Genomic DNA, 14,726 nt, shown 5'->3' with positions numbered 1-14,726 from the left:
AGCCAGAGACAAGCCCTATCCTTGGCATAAGGCCACATCCTCAGATGAGTCGGATTGGGCCAGCTGGAGCCAGTGGGTGGAAGACAGAGGACATCCCAGGTGGAGGGCACAGCAAGGACCAGGCCTTGTGGGTGGGAAAATGTTGGGCCAAGGCAGATACTGAGATTGAGTGCAGGGTGGAGGCCCTGAGCTCCCAGCAGGCATGTCAAAGGTCATGGAGAGGCAAGGAAAGGAGGGACAAACAGCGGGCTCTAGAGGAATAGGCAAAGAGACCCAGACAGAGGAGGAAGCCAGGAAGAGGAGAGGGTGGAGGCAAGGCCTCAGACTTAGTTCCATGGGAAAGCCAGCTGGTGTCTGTGGGTCTGTCTGTCTTAATGCCCAGTGGTTAAAGCCCAAACTCCCCACTCCCACTTTGAGGCTCTGGTTCTGCCTGAGGCCTCCTCCTAGCCCAGGGCTCCCAGATCCCCACAACCACAGGACCCCTTTGCCCCCAGCACCAAGGGGAAGTAGTAAAGAGCACAAGAGCCTAGGAGTGAGACAAACTAAGAGTAAATCCCTCACTCTCTGGCTAGATGACCTCGGGCAAGTCACTTCACCTCTCTGGGCCTCAGTCTCCTGTTCTGGCTAATGGAAGGACCACCCATTGCTGTAGGGAAGCTGAGAGGGTTAGATGACAGGAAGGACCCAAAGCTTGGCCCAGAACCTGCCAGTATCTGGCAAACAGGGGAAGCTCCAGTTCTGGACACCTGATGGTCAGTGCAATCTGCAGTTTAAAAGGGTCCCAGTCCAAGAGGACTCAGCGCCCAGAGCCCAGGTCTCCGGTGGCGGGATTTACTGCCCAGTGACAAGCCTGGGGAATAGATGGGATGTGGAGAAACAGAGGCCGCCCTCAGCATTGGCCGTTTCTCCAGCCCCAGAGCCTGTACACGTGCTGGAGGGAAGGAGGGAGAGTGCTCCGGCCAGGGCCAGGGTGGGGATGGGGCTGGGGTTTAGGTCCCCTTGACCGCCCCCCACCCACCCCCCGCATCTCGCATCTCAACTCAACTGGCTCAACTGGCCTGAGGGCGGGTGGGCGAGGGCGGGGCAGGGCCGGCCCCTCTCGCCCTGCTGGGGGGGTGGGGGGCGGGTCGCCTGGGAACTGCTCCTCCCGCCTGCCGCCGCTTTAAGAGGCTGCTCCGCGGCAGCGAGCGGGGCCGGAGCCGCAGTCCGAGCGAGCAGAACTGAGCCGAGCCGGCAGGTGCACGGCTGCGGGGACGGCAACAGCATGACCGGCCACCACGGCTGGGGCTACGGCCACAACGACGGTAGGCGCAGACCCCGGCCGGCCCCCACCCGCTGGGACTCGCTCCTGACCCTCGCGCCCAGCCGGGGTGGGCGACCCTCAAGCCCCCTATCCTCTAGGCGGGACCGGGATCCCTCTCCCATCCGTCCCCCAGAACCCGGCCCACCCGCCCGGCCCGAGCCCTGGCTCCCCCCGCACCTGGCGCAAAGTCCGCTCAGCCCCTGACGGCCCCGCTCGCTCTGACCCGGGCCGGGACACTCACTCATCGCCGGGAGTGCGCAGCGGGTGAAGGTAGCCCAGGGCAGCGGGGGGCGGTCCCGGCGGAGCGCTGTGCGCGGTGTCTGTGCGGGGAGCGCGCACGCATGTGTGCCGGGACCTCCGGCGAGCTGGGCTCCCCGTGGGCAAGGGCGCGGTGTCCTGCGCAGAGTTTCCCCGTCGAAGCGTCCGAGCTTTCGAGTCGGCAGGTATGTGAAGAAAGGGAGCATCTGGGGGCTCACGGATGTGTCTGGGTGTCTGCCTCGGGCAGGGTGTTTGAGCACGTCCAGGTGTGAGGCATGGTAGCCCGTGGCCCACACCAGCCTCCTGGTCTGACCGGGAGAATAGCTCCTCGGTCCTGCCTCAGTTCCTTAAGATGAAGAGGAAGGGAGAAGAGGCAGACGGTGAGAGCCAGAAGGCTTGAGTGTGGGACTGGGGCAAGTCAGTTCCTTTTGGGCTATTTCTTACCAAACTGGGGTCGCGGTGTGGGATAGGGTTTCTTGCTTTTCCCGAGATGAACAATGAGGAGCCAAGATCCAGGCTGCCAGGACGAAACCCAGGCAAGGCAGGTGGGAGTGGGGAGAAGCGGAAGTGCTGGTGGGAGGAACACCCCCGTCCCACTCATCTGAGGAGAGACAGGCACTCTGTGAGGGTGGGCGGGGGTCCTAGGCTACAAAGTCTGGGGGTTTGGAGGTTACAATGGGCCAGAAGGAGTTAGGGAGGTGCTGTGGTGTCTCTGCCCCCTCTGGGACCCCAAGCACACAGGAGAATATTTTGGAGGGGAGAACCCCAAATCTGGACATGCAAAAGCTAGAAAGAGACTTTCAGAAAAAGGCAACAGAGACCAGCAGAGACGTAGAGAGAGTCAGAGAAGGGGCTGGTTGACACGACCCAACAGAAGATCCTCTTGCCCCCCAGCACCTGCTCCCAGCCAGCTTCAGGGTGCTTCCCCCTGACTCCAGCCTTCTTGCTGGTCCTGCCCACCAGCACTGTGTCCAGTATCCCAACAGGCCAGCCCCATAGCTGGCCACCCTGAAGCTGCTGCCCCTCGCCCAGTCCTGGGCCATCCAGTCTAGTTGCGATGAGGGAGGGAAAGACAGGATGGAGGTGCCGGCATGCAGCATGCTCACAGGACTTCAAAAATAACCCAGTGGGTCTGGGCCATGATTCTGAGTCATCCACTGGGGACACAGCTTTGTCGGCACCTGCTGCTGTTTTCTCAGGAAAACTTAAGAAGCCAAAAACGGGGAGAAGCACCAGCCGGCAATAGCTCTAAAAATAGGCTGCATCTCAGGATGTTCCCCAGGGAGATGCCGAGCCTCTCGGCTGCAGATGGAGTCTCTGGGAGGCAGGTGGTGGGTGCTCGTGGGTGTGCATGCAGGTGTGTGTGCGTGTGTGTGCGTGTGTGTATGTGTGTGCACGAGCATGTGTTTTGCTGTAGTCTCTTAGTGCAGGCCTGGGTTTGCAACAGGGGATAGCTGTGTGTGAGGGTGCATATGTGTGTGTCAGAGGTAGTTGGCAGGGCTGTGTATTTGTACACATGTGTTACTGGTCCTGATGGCTCTGGGTGCGGTGAGCTCAGGTCACTGTGCATATATGTGTGCGCACGTGAAAATCTCCCTGGACCTGCACATGGCTGGGGAAGGCAGCTGGGGGCAATGCATGCACACACTGTGTATTTATACCAGTGCCCAAGTGTGTGTGCGCACATGCGCGAGTGGCCCTCAGTTCCTTCATCTGTGAAATGGGGATCATGCTTGTTTCTACTTCACGAGGCTGGTATGAGGAGCAAATTCATGTCACAGAGCCAAAGCGAGGTTGATGCGAACTTTTGTTATCATTTTCACAAACACCAACTCGAACTTGGCCAAAGTGCAGGAAGAGGCCAGATACCTGGTAGGGTCAGGTCAGAGAGTTTGGGAGCCCGGGGACCTCTCTAAGCAATACTGCCTGTTGGGGAGGACCCACTACCCCAAACTGCCCCTGAGCCTGTAGCTTTTTTGTGCTCCCTTCCATGCATTACCTCTCTGGGCCTCCTATCAGCTCTGGGTGGAGAGTTTTAGTGAGGCCATTTCGCAGACAAGGAAATGGAGGCTGAGAGGGGAAGTGGCAGAGCTGGGATTGGAGCTCCAGACTTCATGGCTCCAAAGCAGGGGCTAATCTCTGAAAGGACAGCATGGAGACCATCCCCTACAGGTGCCCTCAGTCTGCAGCCCAGAGATTCAGGCTGGCCTGAGTCCTTGCCCTCTCCCCGTCTGCAGGCCCCTCACACTGGCACAAGCTGTATCCCATTGCCCAGGGAGACCGCCAGTCCCCAATCAATATCGTATCCAGCCAGGCTGTGTACTCGCCCAGCCTGAAGCCACTGGAGCTTTCCTATGAGTCCTGCACGTCCCTCAGCATCGCCAACAATGGCCACTCTGTCCAAGTGGACTTCAATGACAGTGATGACCGAACTGGTAAGTGGCCCTGCCAGACCCTGGTACCCTTCCCCCTGGGATCCTAACCTGTTTCAGGCAGGCTCAGGAGGGGCAGCATGCTGTGGTAGGGAAGGAAGGCTCCACTTCTCACCAGCTGTGAAGCCTTAGGCTGAGCCTCAGTCTCCTGATGCATACGATGGGAGCATTAAGACCCTATTTTCCTCCCTAGGATCATAGGAGAAATGAAAAACTGAAGTGATGTTTGTAGTTTTGGCATATAGCAGATGCTCAAGAAATGCTAATTCTCTTTCTTCTCTTTCAGTTAGTGCTTTAGGTCAGGTTTGTTTTCACTCCCTGCCCCATCACTGAGCTGCTGTGTGGCCTAAGGCCAAACCCTCCTCTCTGTGTGATCTGGCCAAGCCCAGCAGAGAGAGAACAGAGCTAAAATGTTCTGTGTGCCAGACCCCTTGCTAAGGTCACAGGCAGTTCTTTTATTCTTCTCAAGACCCTACCTCTAAGATGGGCAAGTAGAGACTCACTGAGCTGGGGAGGGCCAGAACCAGCCTGGTCCCACTCCAAAGGTCTTTTCTCCAACCCACCTACAGCCTCAAGATCCCAACCGTCCTGGACCAAAGAGAGGCCAGTGGGAACTTGTAGCAGCTCCTTCCAAGGTCTCTTTGCCCTGGGATTAGAGTTCGGGTTCCTTCATGATAAATTCTTGGACAGAAGCCTCGGGAGTGCTCCTTAGTAAAGGGATTTTTGTCCTTATGACCAGGCCTGTGAGGGATGAAGTGGGGTAAGGAGGGAACCTGCTAAAGTTTCTTATGTAAGGAAGTGACTGGTACTTTGCCCCTCTGTCGCCTCCCCCAACCCCCCATACGCACAATGAAAGCACTCAGGGAAACTTAAGTTTCAAACAGAAAATCAAAGGGCAGAGAAGAGGAGGAAAGCCAGATAGGAATGATCTTAGTTGCTTAACTCTGAGTTCCCTGGTAGGCTAGGGAAAAGGGGAAAGAAGATCAGTTATAGTTCTTGTTGCAGAAGGTAGGAAATCCAACAGGTCCTCAGATGAGAGACACAGCATTCTTGGTACTGAATTCTAAGAAAAGCCTCCCACCCAGAACTTTGGGGAGGGACATGGAACTCTTGATGACCTTAGATCACAGTTTATGAAGGAGCAGTTTTCAAATGGTTGGATCTTCTAAATAGCCTTCAGAGGGCACTGAGGGCTCAATTCAGACATCAATAGCTCAGTGAAGGCCACTCTTGGCAGGGGAAGGCCCAAGGAAACATTCCTCTGGACCACTGATCCAGGGGCTCACTTTCTGGCCTGGTTTGGGTTCCCTCCCCTATCAGAATGCCCAGGCCTGAGGGGTAGGGGACCAGTGGGAAGAAAGTAGGCTTGGGAGTGAGACAGTTAGGTCTCTGCCACTCCCCAGCTGTGTGACCTTGGGCAGGATACCTACCTTTCTGAGCCTCAGTCCCACGTCTGGCCAAGAGGGTAACAGGTAACAATGTGTCCCCCTCTAGGTCACTGTGGGTATTAATGTCTGCAGACTGCTGAACACATAGGAAGTACACAGTGAATGGCAGTGTGTTCTATGGTCAGGATGGAGAGAGGAGGCTAAGGGAGCAAAGCTCAAGGTTTAGGGAGGCAGTTCACTCCCTAAGAGACTACACTGTGGAGTCCCAGGTGGGTCATGCTCAGAAGAGTGGGCCCTCCCAGCCCATATCAGGGAGCTCAGCCTGCAGGTCTAGCTACTCCTGCCTCCCCAGGATGGAGCAGCCTGACTGGGCCCTGGCCCACAGCCGTCACCCCCAGGCTCAGTCAACCACCCAGCATTGCCATGGACAGGCCCTGCTTCTCAGATGAGGCAGGACAGCAAGAAGGGGCCTCTGGGCTGTCCCATGGTCCTCCTCCTTGAAGGGCCCACAGGGGGCAAGGCCCTGCGCTGGTCACCAGTCCTGGAGGGGCCTAGTGGAACGCTGAGCCCAGGGCGTCACCTGATCCAGGAGCTCACATTCTGGCCTGGCTGGGGCTCCCTCCACAGCCAGATCTCTTTCAGCTGGAAATTCAATCAGTCCCAGGAGGCCTTGTGAGTGGCCCCAGCTCACCAGGTATCAGAGTGGGAAATTCACAAAACCAGCATAAGTGGGGCCTGCCAAAGAGGGCATGAAGGAGGGACATTGGAGGTACCTGGGCCTGACCATCAGAGTGGGGACCCTTAGGAGCTGGCCTCTAGACATCAGGTCCTGGGGAGCCTCCAGGTTCTGGGGAGGCAGCACGGCCTGGTGATTAGGGCCTTGGGCTCTGAACTTATATGAAGTAGATGCAGGCTTATATCCTAGCTCAGTGCCTTGCTGTGTGACCTTGGGCAAATGCCTTGCCCTCTCTGTGCCTCAGTTCCTCCTTTATAAAATAGAAATAATAATAGGTTTTGTCTTTCATGAGCTACTATGAGGACTAAAGAAAAGAATCTTTCCGACCCAGCCCTGGGTCAGGGCTGCAGACATGGGAGGTCTATTGTTAGTGATAATCAGGGCCTGAGAGGCAAAGTCCCAGCTTCCACTCGAAACTGGGCAAGAGTGGGGAGGATCCAGATGGAGAGATATACCCACTCAGTGTACCAGACTCCTCTGTCACCTACAGGGCTCCAGGATTTCTGCCCTGGCCCAGCTAAGGGCACAGGGAACTGGGCAGGGACTGATCCAAATCCACTTAGAGCAAGGAATGTTGCAAATGAAAAGTTTATCCCTCTCCTGAGCACTGCCCTGATATTGGCACCGCTGCCTGCGGGCGGTGTGGGCTCTCTCACAGCAATTGCTACACGCACCCCCTTCTCCCCGCAGTGGTGACTGGGGGCCCCCTGGATGGGCCCTACCGGCTCAAGCAGCTCCATTTCCACTGGGGCAAGAAGCACAGTGAGGGCTCAGAGCACACGGTGGATGGCAAGTCATTCCCCAGCGAAGTAAGACCCTCCTCTACCTGAATCCCTTTACCACTTGGGGAAGGAGTTGGGGACTGGGGAGTCAGGGTCTTGACAGGTGCCTGGTGTGGGGCACTGGAGAGAGTGAAGTCACTCGGGGACCTTTGGGAGAGACGCCCGTCACCTGAAGTTCAGGTCTTCCACCTGAACTCTGCCTACTGTCGTCCCCATCTGTGTGTCCAGAAGGAATTTTATGACGGACAAATCCAGTCCCACTACAGCCTTACTAACAACCCTTCAAGGAGTAAGCCTGGCACTCAAGGCCCTGCATGAACTGGCCTTGCCTGGCCTCATTTCCCTTGACCTCTTCCCATACTGACCTGCATGTGATGAATCCCCTGCCCACACCTGGCTCTTTCATATCTCCAGGCTGCTGTTCTCTCTGCCTGGAATACCTTGCCCCAAGAGTTTCATCCGATAGCCCCCTTCTTATTCTTTGGGCTCAGCTGCAGGCTTCACTTCCTCAGGGAGGTGTCACACTGGATAGTCATTATCTGTTTCACTGTTCACGGAGGGCAGGGCCTGATCGCTTTGGTCCCTTGGGGCTCAGGAAAGGGTCAGGCCCAGAACAATGCTATCTGTGGCCCGCCCCTCCTGCAGAGGGGCCAGGAGTCTGGTGGGAGTGAGGGAAGCCTGGCTCTCAGCTCCCATGGCCCCTGGGAGGCACTAAGCACTGGCCTGGCCTGTCGTTGCCCCTGTAGCTGCACCTGGTTCATTGGAATGCCAAGAAGTACAGCACCTTTGGGGAGGCGGCCTCAGCACCCGATGGCCTGGCTGTGGTTGGTGTCTTCCTGGAGGTGAGGGGGTTACCTGGGCCCAGAAGGCCGTGGGAGGCCTGGTACCACCCCTAGTTCCAGAACACAGTGAGATCTGGGCTCACACTACTTCTCCCTGACAGACGGGGGACGAGCACCCCAGCATGAACCGTCTGACAGATGCACTCTACATGGTTCGGTTTAAGGTGAGACCAGGGGTCCATGCTCTTGATCCACAGCAGCCTGGTGGGGAGGAAGGAAGAGGCTAGATCATGGAGTGGGCCCAGCCACTCCTCCATCCTGGCAGCAAACCCTGGCAGAGGTGAAGGTCAGCACCTGTGGTGCCCTGCGACTGACTCCTCGTCATCAGGGTCCATGGCCCCACTGAATGCCCAGCGTGAAGTCTGGTTGGGCATAGGATTGATAAGATGCCTGTCACATTAATGGTACTCTGACCAGCAGCGCCATTAAGTTCTGTTGAAGGCAAGGGAGAGCATGGTGCCCAAAGAGCTTTAGGAACCACAGCTTTTACACACAAGGGAATGGGTGGAGAGGGCCGGCCAGGCTGGAAAATAGCCCCTGGGATCACAGACATTTGGCCACAATTTGCATCCATGGGCCAAGGAGAAGCCTAAATCCTATTGACAGAAATGGGTGGGGAGGGTGTTGGTCTCATCCTGTTGGGAGGTCTTTGCTGACTCCTGGGTTCCCCACCCTGCCCCAGGGCACCAAGGCCCAGTTCAGCTGCTTCAACCCCAAGTACCTCCTGCCTGCCAGCCAGCACTACTGGACCTACCCTGGCTCCCTGACAACACCCCCACTGAGCGAGAGCGTCACCTGGATTGTGCTCCGGGAGCCCATCAGCATCTCTGAGAGGCAGGTGAGCCCTCCCAGAGTACCAGATGGAAGGATACGACAGTCAGGCACACCCGGGCAGTGTGACTCCCAACCAGCAGCCCACAGCCTGTGGTCCCACCATCAAGGCTCCCGTCTTTCGCTAATAAATGTTTAGATTCTTGGGTGGGAGTCAGCTTGGTTGTTAGTTATTAGGACCTGGACACAGACTAGAAGGGGAGATCCCTGGATCCTGGGACCACCCCTAGTGTGCTAGAATCTGAATGCTGCATTTGCTGATGATTCTTAGCTAGATGGGAACTGGAACTAGGTGGAGCAGGGTCCAGGTTCAGAGGCTCTTTAGTGAGTAAGTAACTGAGGTTGGGTTCCCAAAGAGGAAATGAGTGGGGAGAAGTAGGGACAAGCCCCAGGGGCGAGAGGAGAGAGGGGCAGGGTATGCCAGATGTTGTGTCTGGGATCAGAGAGGACCACAGCGCCCCCATTCTGCCCTGAGTATCTCTTCTGCCTTAAGATGGAGAAATTCCGGAGCCTGCTTTTCACCTCAGAGGACGATGAGAGGATCCACATGGTGAACAACTTCCGGCCGCCGCAGCCACTGAAGGGCCGTGTGGTCAAGGCCTCCTTCAGGGCCTGAGCTGCCTACCTGCCCAGCCGGCCACTGAAGCACCATCTTCCCAAGGGCTTCCATGTCAGCAGACACCAAACCATCCAAGGCTCCCTGCCTAGGGCTGCTGTGGACCCCACTTCAGCTGACTTGCTCCTTGGCCACGCTGGAGGCTTCTCGATGGGACCCTCAAGTCAGGGGACACCTTTCAGTTGCCCTGGGGACAGGAAGGACAGGAGCTGAGCATGGTCCGAGCCTAAGGCTGCCTCGGCTCTCCAACACCCAAAGGCCCCTGGGAACCTCCTCTTGTCTTCCCCACTGGCAATGGCAGCAGCCCCACCCTGAGCTCACACTGTGATGGATGAGACCAAACTCTGCAGGGCAGGCAGCTGGCATTGCCAGAAAGACTCAAGCAATAATTAGAAGTGGGCAGAGCTGCCCTCTCGGTGTTACCTCTTCTGCAGGCCTCCGCCATGCACGCACCTCACTGCCAGGCCATTAAAATCAGGACCCAGCCTGCTGGAGGTGACATGGCCTTCTCCCTCCAGCCACCTGCTTCCATAGGCAGGCACTGGCTACAGCTTATGTAGTATCTCCCTTCATCCCCACCCAGCCACCAAAGCCACCTACATGACAATCCATCCATGCACTGATTAATAAATTCACTCATTCATGCAACAAATACCCGTTGAGTGCCTGTGTTCTGTCAAGTGCTGTTCCAGGCATCGGGGAGGCCACGGTGATGAGTCAAGCACAGGATGTTGAGAGGGCCGTGGGCACCGAAGAGGTGAGGGTGATACAGATGGCGGGGCAGGGGCCATGGGGGCAGAGAAAAGGGAGAGCCTACTTCCCCCACCCTGAGCTCACACTGTGATGTCCTCATCTGGTGAAGAAATTAAATTCCAACCAGTATTCCAAGGCAGAGAGAAGGGAACAGCATGTTTGAGCTCAGGGAAGAGCAGGTGTGCCAGCTCCCCGGTGAGAGCCCAGGGTGTTTGTGGAACAGAGAAGAACGAGGGCTGGAGCCCTGGGGGAGGGCCTGGGACTCTCTCCCAAGGCTAATGGGAGTCAGGAAGGATCTGGAGCAGAGGAGGGGCAGGGGCAGACGTGCAAAGGCTGGGAGATCCCTGTGGAGTGGGGGTGGGCAGGCAGGACTGGCAGCAGGAGAAGGTGGTGGCCAGCGGCCAGGAGAAAGAATACAGGGTGGTGGAGGCCGGAGCAGGGGGCTGGAGGAGAGAGACTTAGGACGTGGAGCCCAAAGATAGCATTTGGCTCTCTGTGAGGGTGGAGGGGAGTGCAGGGTGGGTCCCTGGGCGGAGAGAGAGGACAGGAAAGCCTGGGCAGCAGCAGACCAGGATGGACACACAGCGTTTGTGGGGCCCTGAGAGGAGAGCTAGGAAGCGCTGGGTGTTGGGGTCTGAGCCGGGGAGAGAGGTGGAGGGTAGAGGGGGCTGCTTTGGAGCATCTTCACTCAGGGTGGTGGGTGAGGCCGAGGGGAGGGAGGGGGAGGGTGCTCAGTGAGAGAAGGGACCCAGGATCTAGCACAGAACCAGCGCACGACCCTGAGGAGGATCTGCTGAGAGGGAAAGCCACAGAGTGGTGTCTGAGATACCTAGGTGAGAGAGTTTGGAAAGGGGCATTGGGGGCTGCTGAGGAGTCTGAGGCAGGGCTGGGGCTGGGGTGAGGCAAGTGATCTCTTAGGGTGCAAAATTTAAGGAGGCACACACCCTCAGGCCCCGACCCTGCATTTGTATGACGCTGAGGGTGCGTGTCTCCTTAAATGTGCACCGTAAGTGCCTCGCTGGACTCACCCTAGTCCCAGCCCAAGTCCAGAAGGTTTAGAGACCCAGCCATCCCTGTGCCCCATGAGCCAGGACAGGGCAGATGATGGACAGTGAGGGGGCTGAGGAGTGAGGGGAAGTAAACCCGGGACAGCAAATGCATACGTGTGGTTGTGAAGGGGAAGAAAGCGATAGCTGAGGGGGCACAGGGTCGAGGCTTTGGGAAAGATGGGCCGGTGGTGTGTCTGAACATCCCTGGAAAGGAGGCCAAGCTGCAGGTACCAGCAGGGCTGGGGGCACATCGGTCTACTCACTTTGGCCACAGCTCCTGTCATTGTCACTATACCAGAAGGGCACTCCAGGGTCATGGGATACTTCTGGGTTTTGGGTGAGGCCACGAGGAGAGGATAGAATTAGGCCTTAGACTTCTAGCTTCTGAGACCAGGGAGGCAGGTAAGGGAGAGGCTTGCTCTGTTGACTCCCCCCTTCCATTCTCATGCTCAGGGCAAACCTGTCCCTAAAGTGCCGTTGGGGCACAGGAGGGGCAGGGCCCCTCAGCACGTGCTGCTCCAGCACAGGGCCAGACACAGTTTCAGCCCGGCTGGCACCCCTGGCCCAATCTGGGGGCCATTTGCTCTCTCCATGTTTCAGGAGATGGTGAAAAGGATAGTGTCTGGAAGACAGTGTTTGCTCAGCCTGGGGGCAGGTGGCCGCAGGGAAGTAACGCTAGTAATGCTGCCCCTGAAGGCAGGTAAAGGGCCTGGGGCAGGTGTCTGACTCTCTCCCTATGATCTAAGAACTGTTATCACCCCCATGTTACAGATGAGGAAGATGAGGCTGGGGGAGGTTAAATAGGCAAGTGGCCAAGCAAAATTTGAAGCTGGATCTGTCTGCTAACTCTCCTGCTCTACGCCAGAGCACTGAGCTTAGTGGTGACCAAATAGGCCTAATACGACTGGCCCTTCCAGGGATCTTAGCACCCCACTGCCACCTCCCGGGGATGGTGGCACCACAGTCCTGGCGCTGCAGAGGACTTGAGAAATGGGAGCTGATTTTAAAATAATTATCCCAAGGCTGCCAAGATTCCTCATTCCTTACACCCTTCCACTTAATTCATTTATTATTATTTTTTAAATTTTATTTATTTATTATCTTTGACTGCGTTGGGTCTTCGTTGCTACGCATGGGCTTTCTCTAGTTGCAGCGAGTGGGGGCCACTCTTCGCTGCAGTGCGTGGGCCTCTCGTTGCGGTGGCTTCTCTTGCTGTGGAGCACGGGCCCCAGGTATGTGGGCTTCATTAGTTGCAGCACATGGGCTCAGTAGTTGTGGCTCACGGGCTCTAGAGCGCAGGCTCAGTAGTTGTGGCTCACGGGCTTAGTTGCTTCGCGGCATGTGGGATCTTCCAGGGCCAGGGCTCGAACCCGTGTCCCCCGCATTGGCAGGCGGATTCTTAACCACTGTGCCACCCGGGAAGCCCTGGGGGCTAAATTTTTTAAATCCAGTGAGTATTTCACACTCACTGCACATCTCAACTCAAATTAGCCACATTTCAAGTGCCCAAGAACACATGTGGCCAGTGGCTACCATATTGGATAGCATAGCCCAAAACAGATGTCACTCTCTGCAAGGCCATCTGCTAGCAAGGGGTCCAAGCAGGCCCTCTGGCCGGGCCCAGAGCCAGACAACACGATGGCAGGAATGAGTCAGATCTGCTCCAAGCCTCTGTCCTCGACAAGGGCATTCTCAGAACATTTGATACCAACTTGGCTCCCTCTGTCAGGGCCTCCCTCCTCCAGGAAACCTCCCGAACTCCCCACCTTCCTCCAGCCTGGCTGGCCCTGTCCCAGGCCACCCTGCAGGACCTTTGCTGTTCCACTGGGAAAAAGGCCAAGACCCTCAGGAAGGAACTGATCACAAGAGACTCTCAAGAGTGGGGGGGAAGTGGTAGTGTCCCTGAGAAGGATCCTGGCTTGGTTGAGGAGACTTGATTAATCTGGGAGGTCTTCCTGGAAGAGGGGCCCAGAGCAAAGTCGTTGGTATCCCAGCGGAGGCACAAAAGCCTCAGCAGCAGTGAACACTTACCAGACAGAGAGGAGGGAGGCCTGGCTCTTGCTCAGCATGTATTGACAAAGAGGAGATGTGTGGTTGGGGACACTGGGGTCCCCAGGCTCTGGAGGCCTCAAATGCCAGGCAGGAGTTTGCCCTTACATCCAGGGACCATGAGGAGCCACTGGAGGGCTACAGCAGGGGCTAAAAGCCTCCCAGATTGGAGGAAGAAAACTCTCCCTGAGGCTCAGAAAGCGCTGGGCATCTTGGCCTGAATTCACCTTCTAACTCGGGGCTCAAGTGCAAATGTTGTCAGGTGCAGTTCATAAGCTCCTCCTGCCGCCCCTCCCTGGCCCCGTTGAATGGACTCACGCCCGTGCCCTGGCAGTTCCTGGTTTGGCAGTCTGTGAGTCTAATCTAAATCCCTCCAGCTGCAACCCAAATGCTGTCTTCGGGGGCATGTGAGGGTGAGCTGGTGGCTCTTTATTCCCACTGAGCTGCCCTCCTGGGAGAGGCATTGCAGGGCAGGCATGGGGACACAGGCGTCCCGGGCTCAGCTGGGCCCCCATGTGTCTCTCGGGTCTTCAAAAGGAGGCTCTTCCTCCTGCTCCTCCTCTCTCAGCTCCTGCTCTGAGTGACAAGTTGTTGGATGCTCTGGGCACAGGTGTCTCACTGCCCTGTCTCTCCGGTTGCCCAGCCTCTGGGGGAACTGGGGGGTGGTGAATCCTTGCTGCTGCTGCTTCTCCTGAGTGTTCAGGAGTAGAATTTGGGGGTATACCTTTTTCAGCCAGAGGATCCATGTCAGGGATCAATAAATTGCTCAAGGGGCTTCCCCGGTGGCGCAGTGGTTGAGAGTCCGCCTGCCGATGCAGGGGACACGGGTTCGTGCCCCGGTCCGGGAAGATCCCACATGCAATGGAGCGGCTGGGCCTGTGAGCCACGGCCGCTGAGCCTGCGCGTCCGGAGCCTGTGCTCCGCAACGGGAGAGGCCACAACAGTGAGAGGCCTACGTAGTGCAAAAAAAAAAAAAAAAAAAATTGCTCAGGGAATCCCAGAGCATCCAGGCCTAGAGGATTCCTGGTCTGACCCCACTCTACAGATAGAACAACTGAGGCCCAGACGCAGAACAGAGTCTGCTGAAATAAGTTGGTGGGAGAGGTAGGATTTATGACCCCTGGTCCTGTGCTCTTCACCCATCACGAGAGCCTAATGTAGCAGAAAGACCCCTGCACCGAATTACTCCCTGCTTGCCTATCTTGGAGCCTGAAATCCTGCTTTTTGAGCTTCAGTGCTCACAGTTGAGAATGGTTCTCTGATGAAAGGCAAGTGGCCCTGGAAGGGGCACACAGAAACACCTTTTGGGGGAATGACTTTATCACCTCCTTTTCAGTTTGCTCTGTGATCTCTTCTCTTGGCCTTGGTTTCCCCATCTGTAAAATGTGTTAATGGGAGGCCCAAGGGGCCTAAGGTAGGACTTGAGGGAGGAGAGAAAGCAGATTTCCCAGAGGGAGAGTCAGGCTGTGACCGAGTGGGGGGCAGACAGCTCTGGATCTCAGGATGCAGGTGATCCCAGGTGCCCCCTAAACTGAAAGGGGACATAGTGCTGGGACCAAACTGCAGGGACAGATGACCAGAAGAGCCTCCCATGACCCCCAGGACCTTGCCCATCAATGTGATGGGAGAATACCTGGGATGAATTTCCTCTCAGCCCAATGTAATGGGAGCTCAGAGCTAGATTCGA

The 14,726-nt window shown here is 56.8% G+C and overlaps 1 protein-coding gene across 1 annotated transcript; it reads left to right on the top strand.

Annotated features, from left to right (window-relative positions):
• Positions 1-1,264: 1,264 nt before the first annotated feature.
• On the top strand, positions 1,265-9,188 carry CA7 (carbonic anhydrase 7; the record flags this gene model as incomplete). Its single annotated transcript, XM_081216809.1, has 7 exons — positions 1,265-1,304; positions 3,799-3,996; positions 6,808-6,926; positions 7,646-7,741; positions 7,843-7,905; positions 8,424-8,579; positions 9,066-9,188. The coding sequence occupies 7 exons, from the start codon at positions 1,265-1,267 to the stop codon at positions 9,186-9,188; spliced, it is 795 nt and encodes a 264-aa protein (XP_081072935.1).
• Positions 9,189-14,726: the final 5,538 nt, after the last annotated feature.

Source organism: Mesoplodon bidens, assembly GCF_964165515.1.
Source record: "Mesoplodon bidens genome assembly, chromosome: 18".
Classification (NCBI taxonomy): Eukaryota; Metazoa; Chordata; class Mammalia; order Artiodactyla; family Ziphiidae; genus Mesoplodon; species Mesoplodon bidens.
The sequence above is the reverse complement of the archived record's forward strand: the minus strand, read 5'-3'. Positions and strand labels throughout refer to the sequence as shown.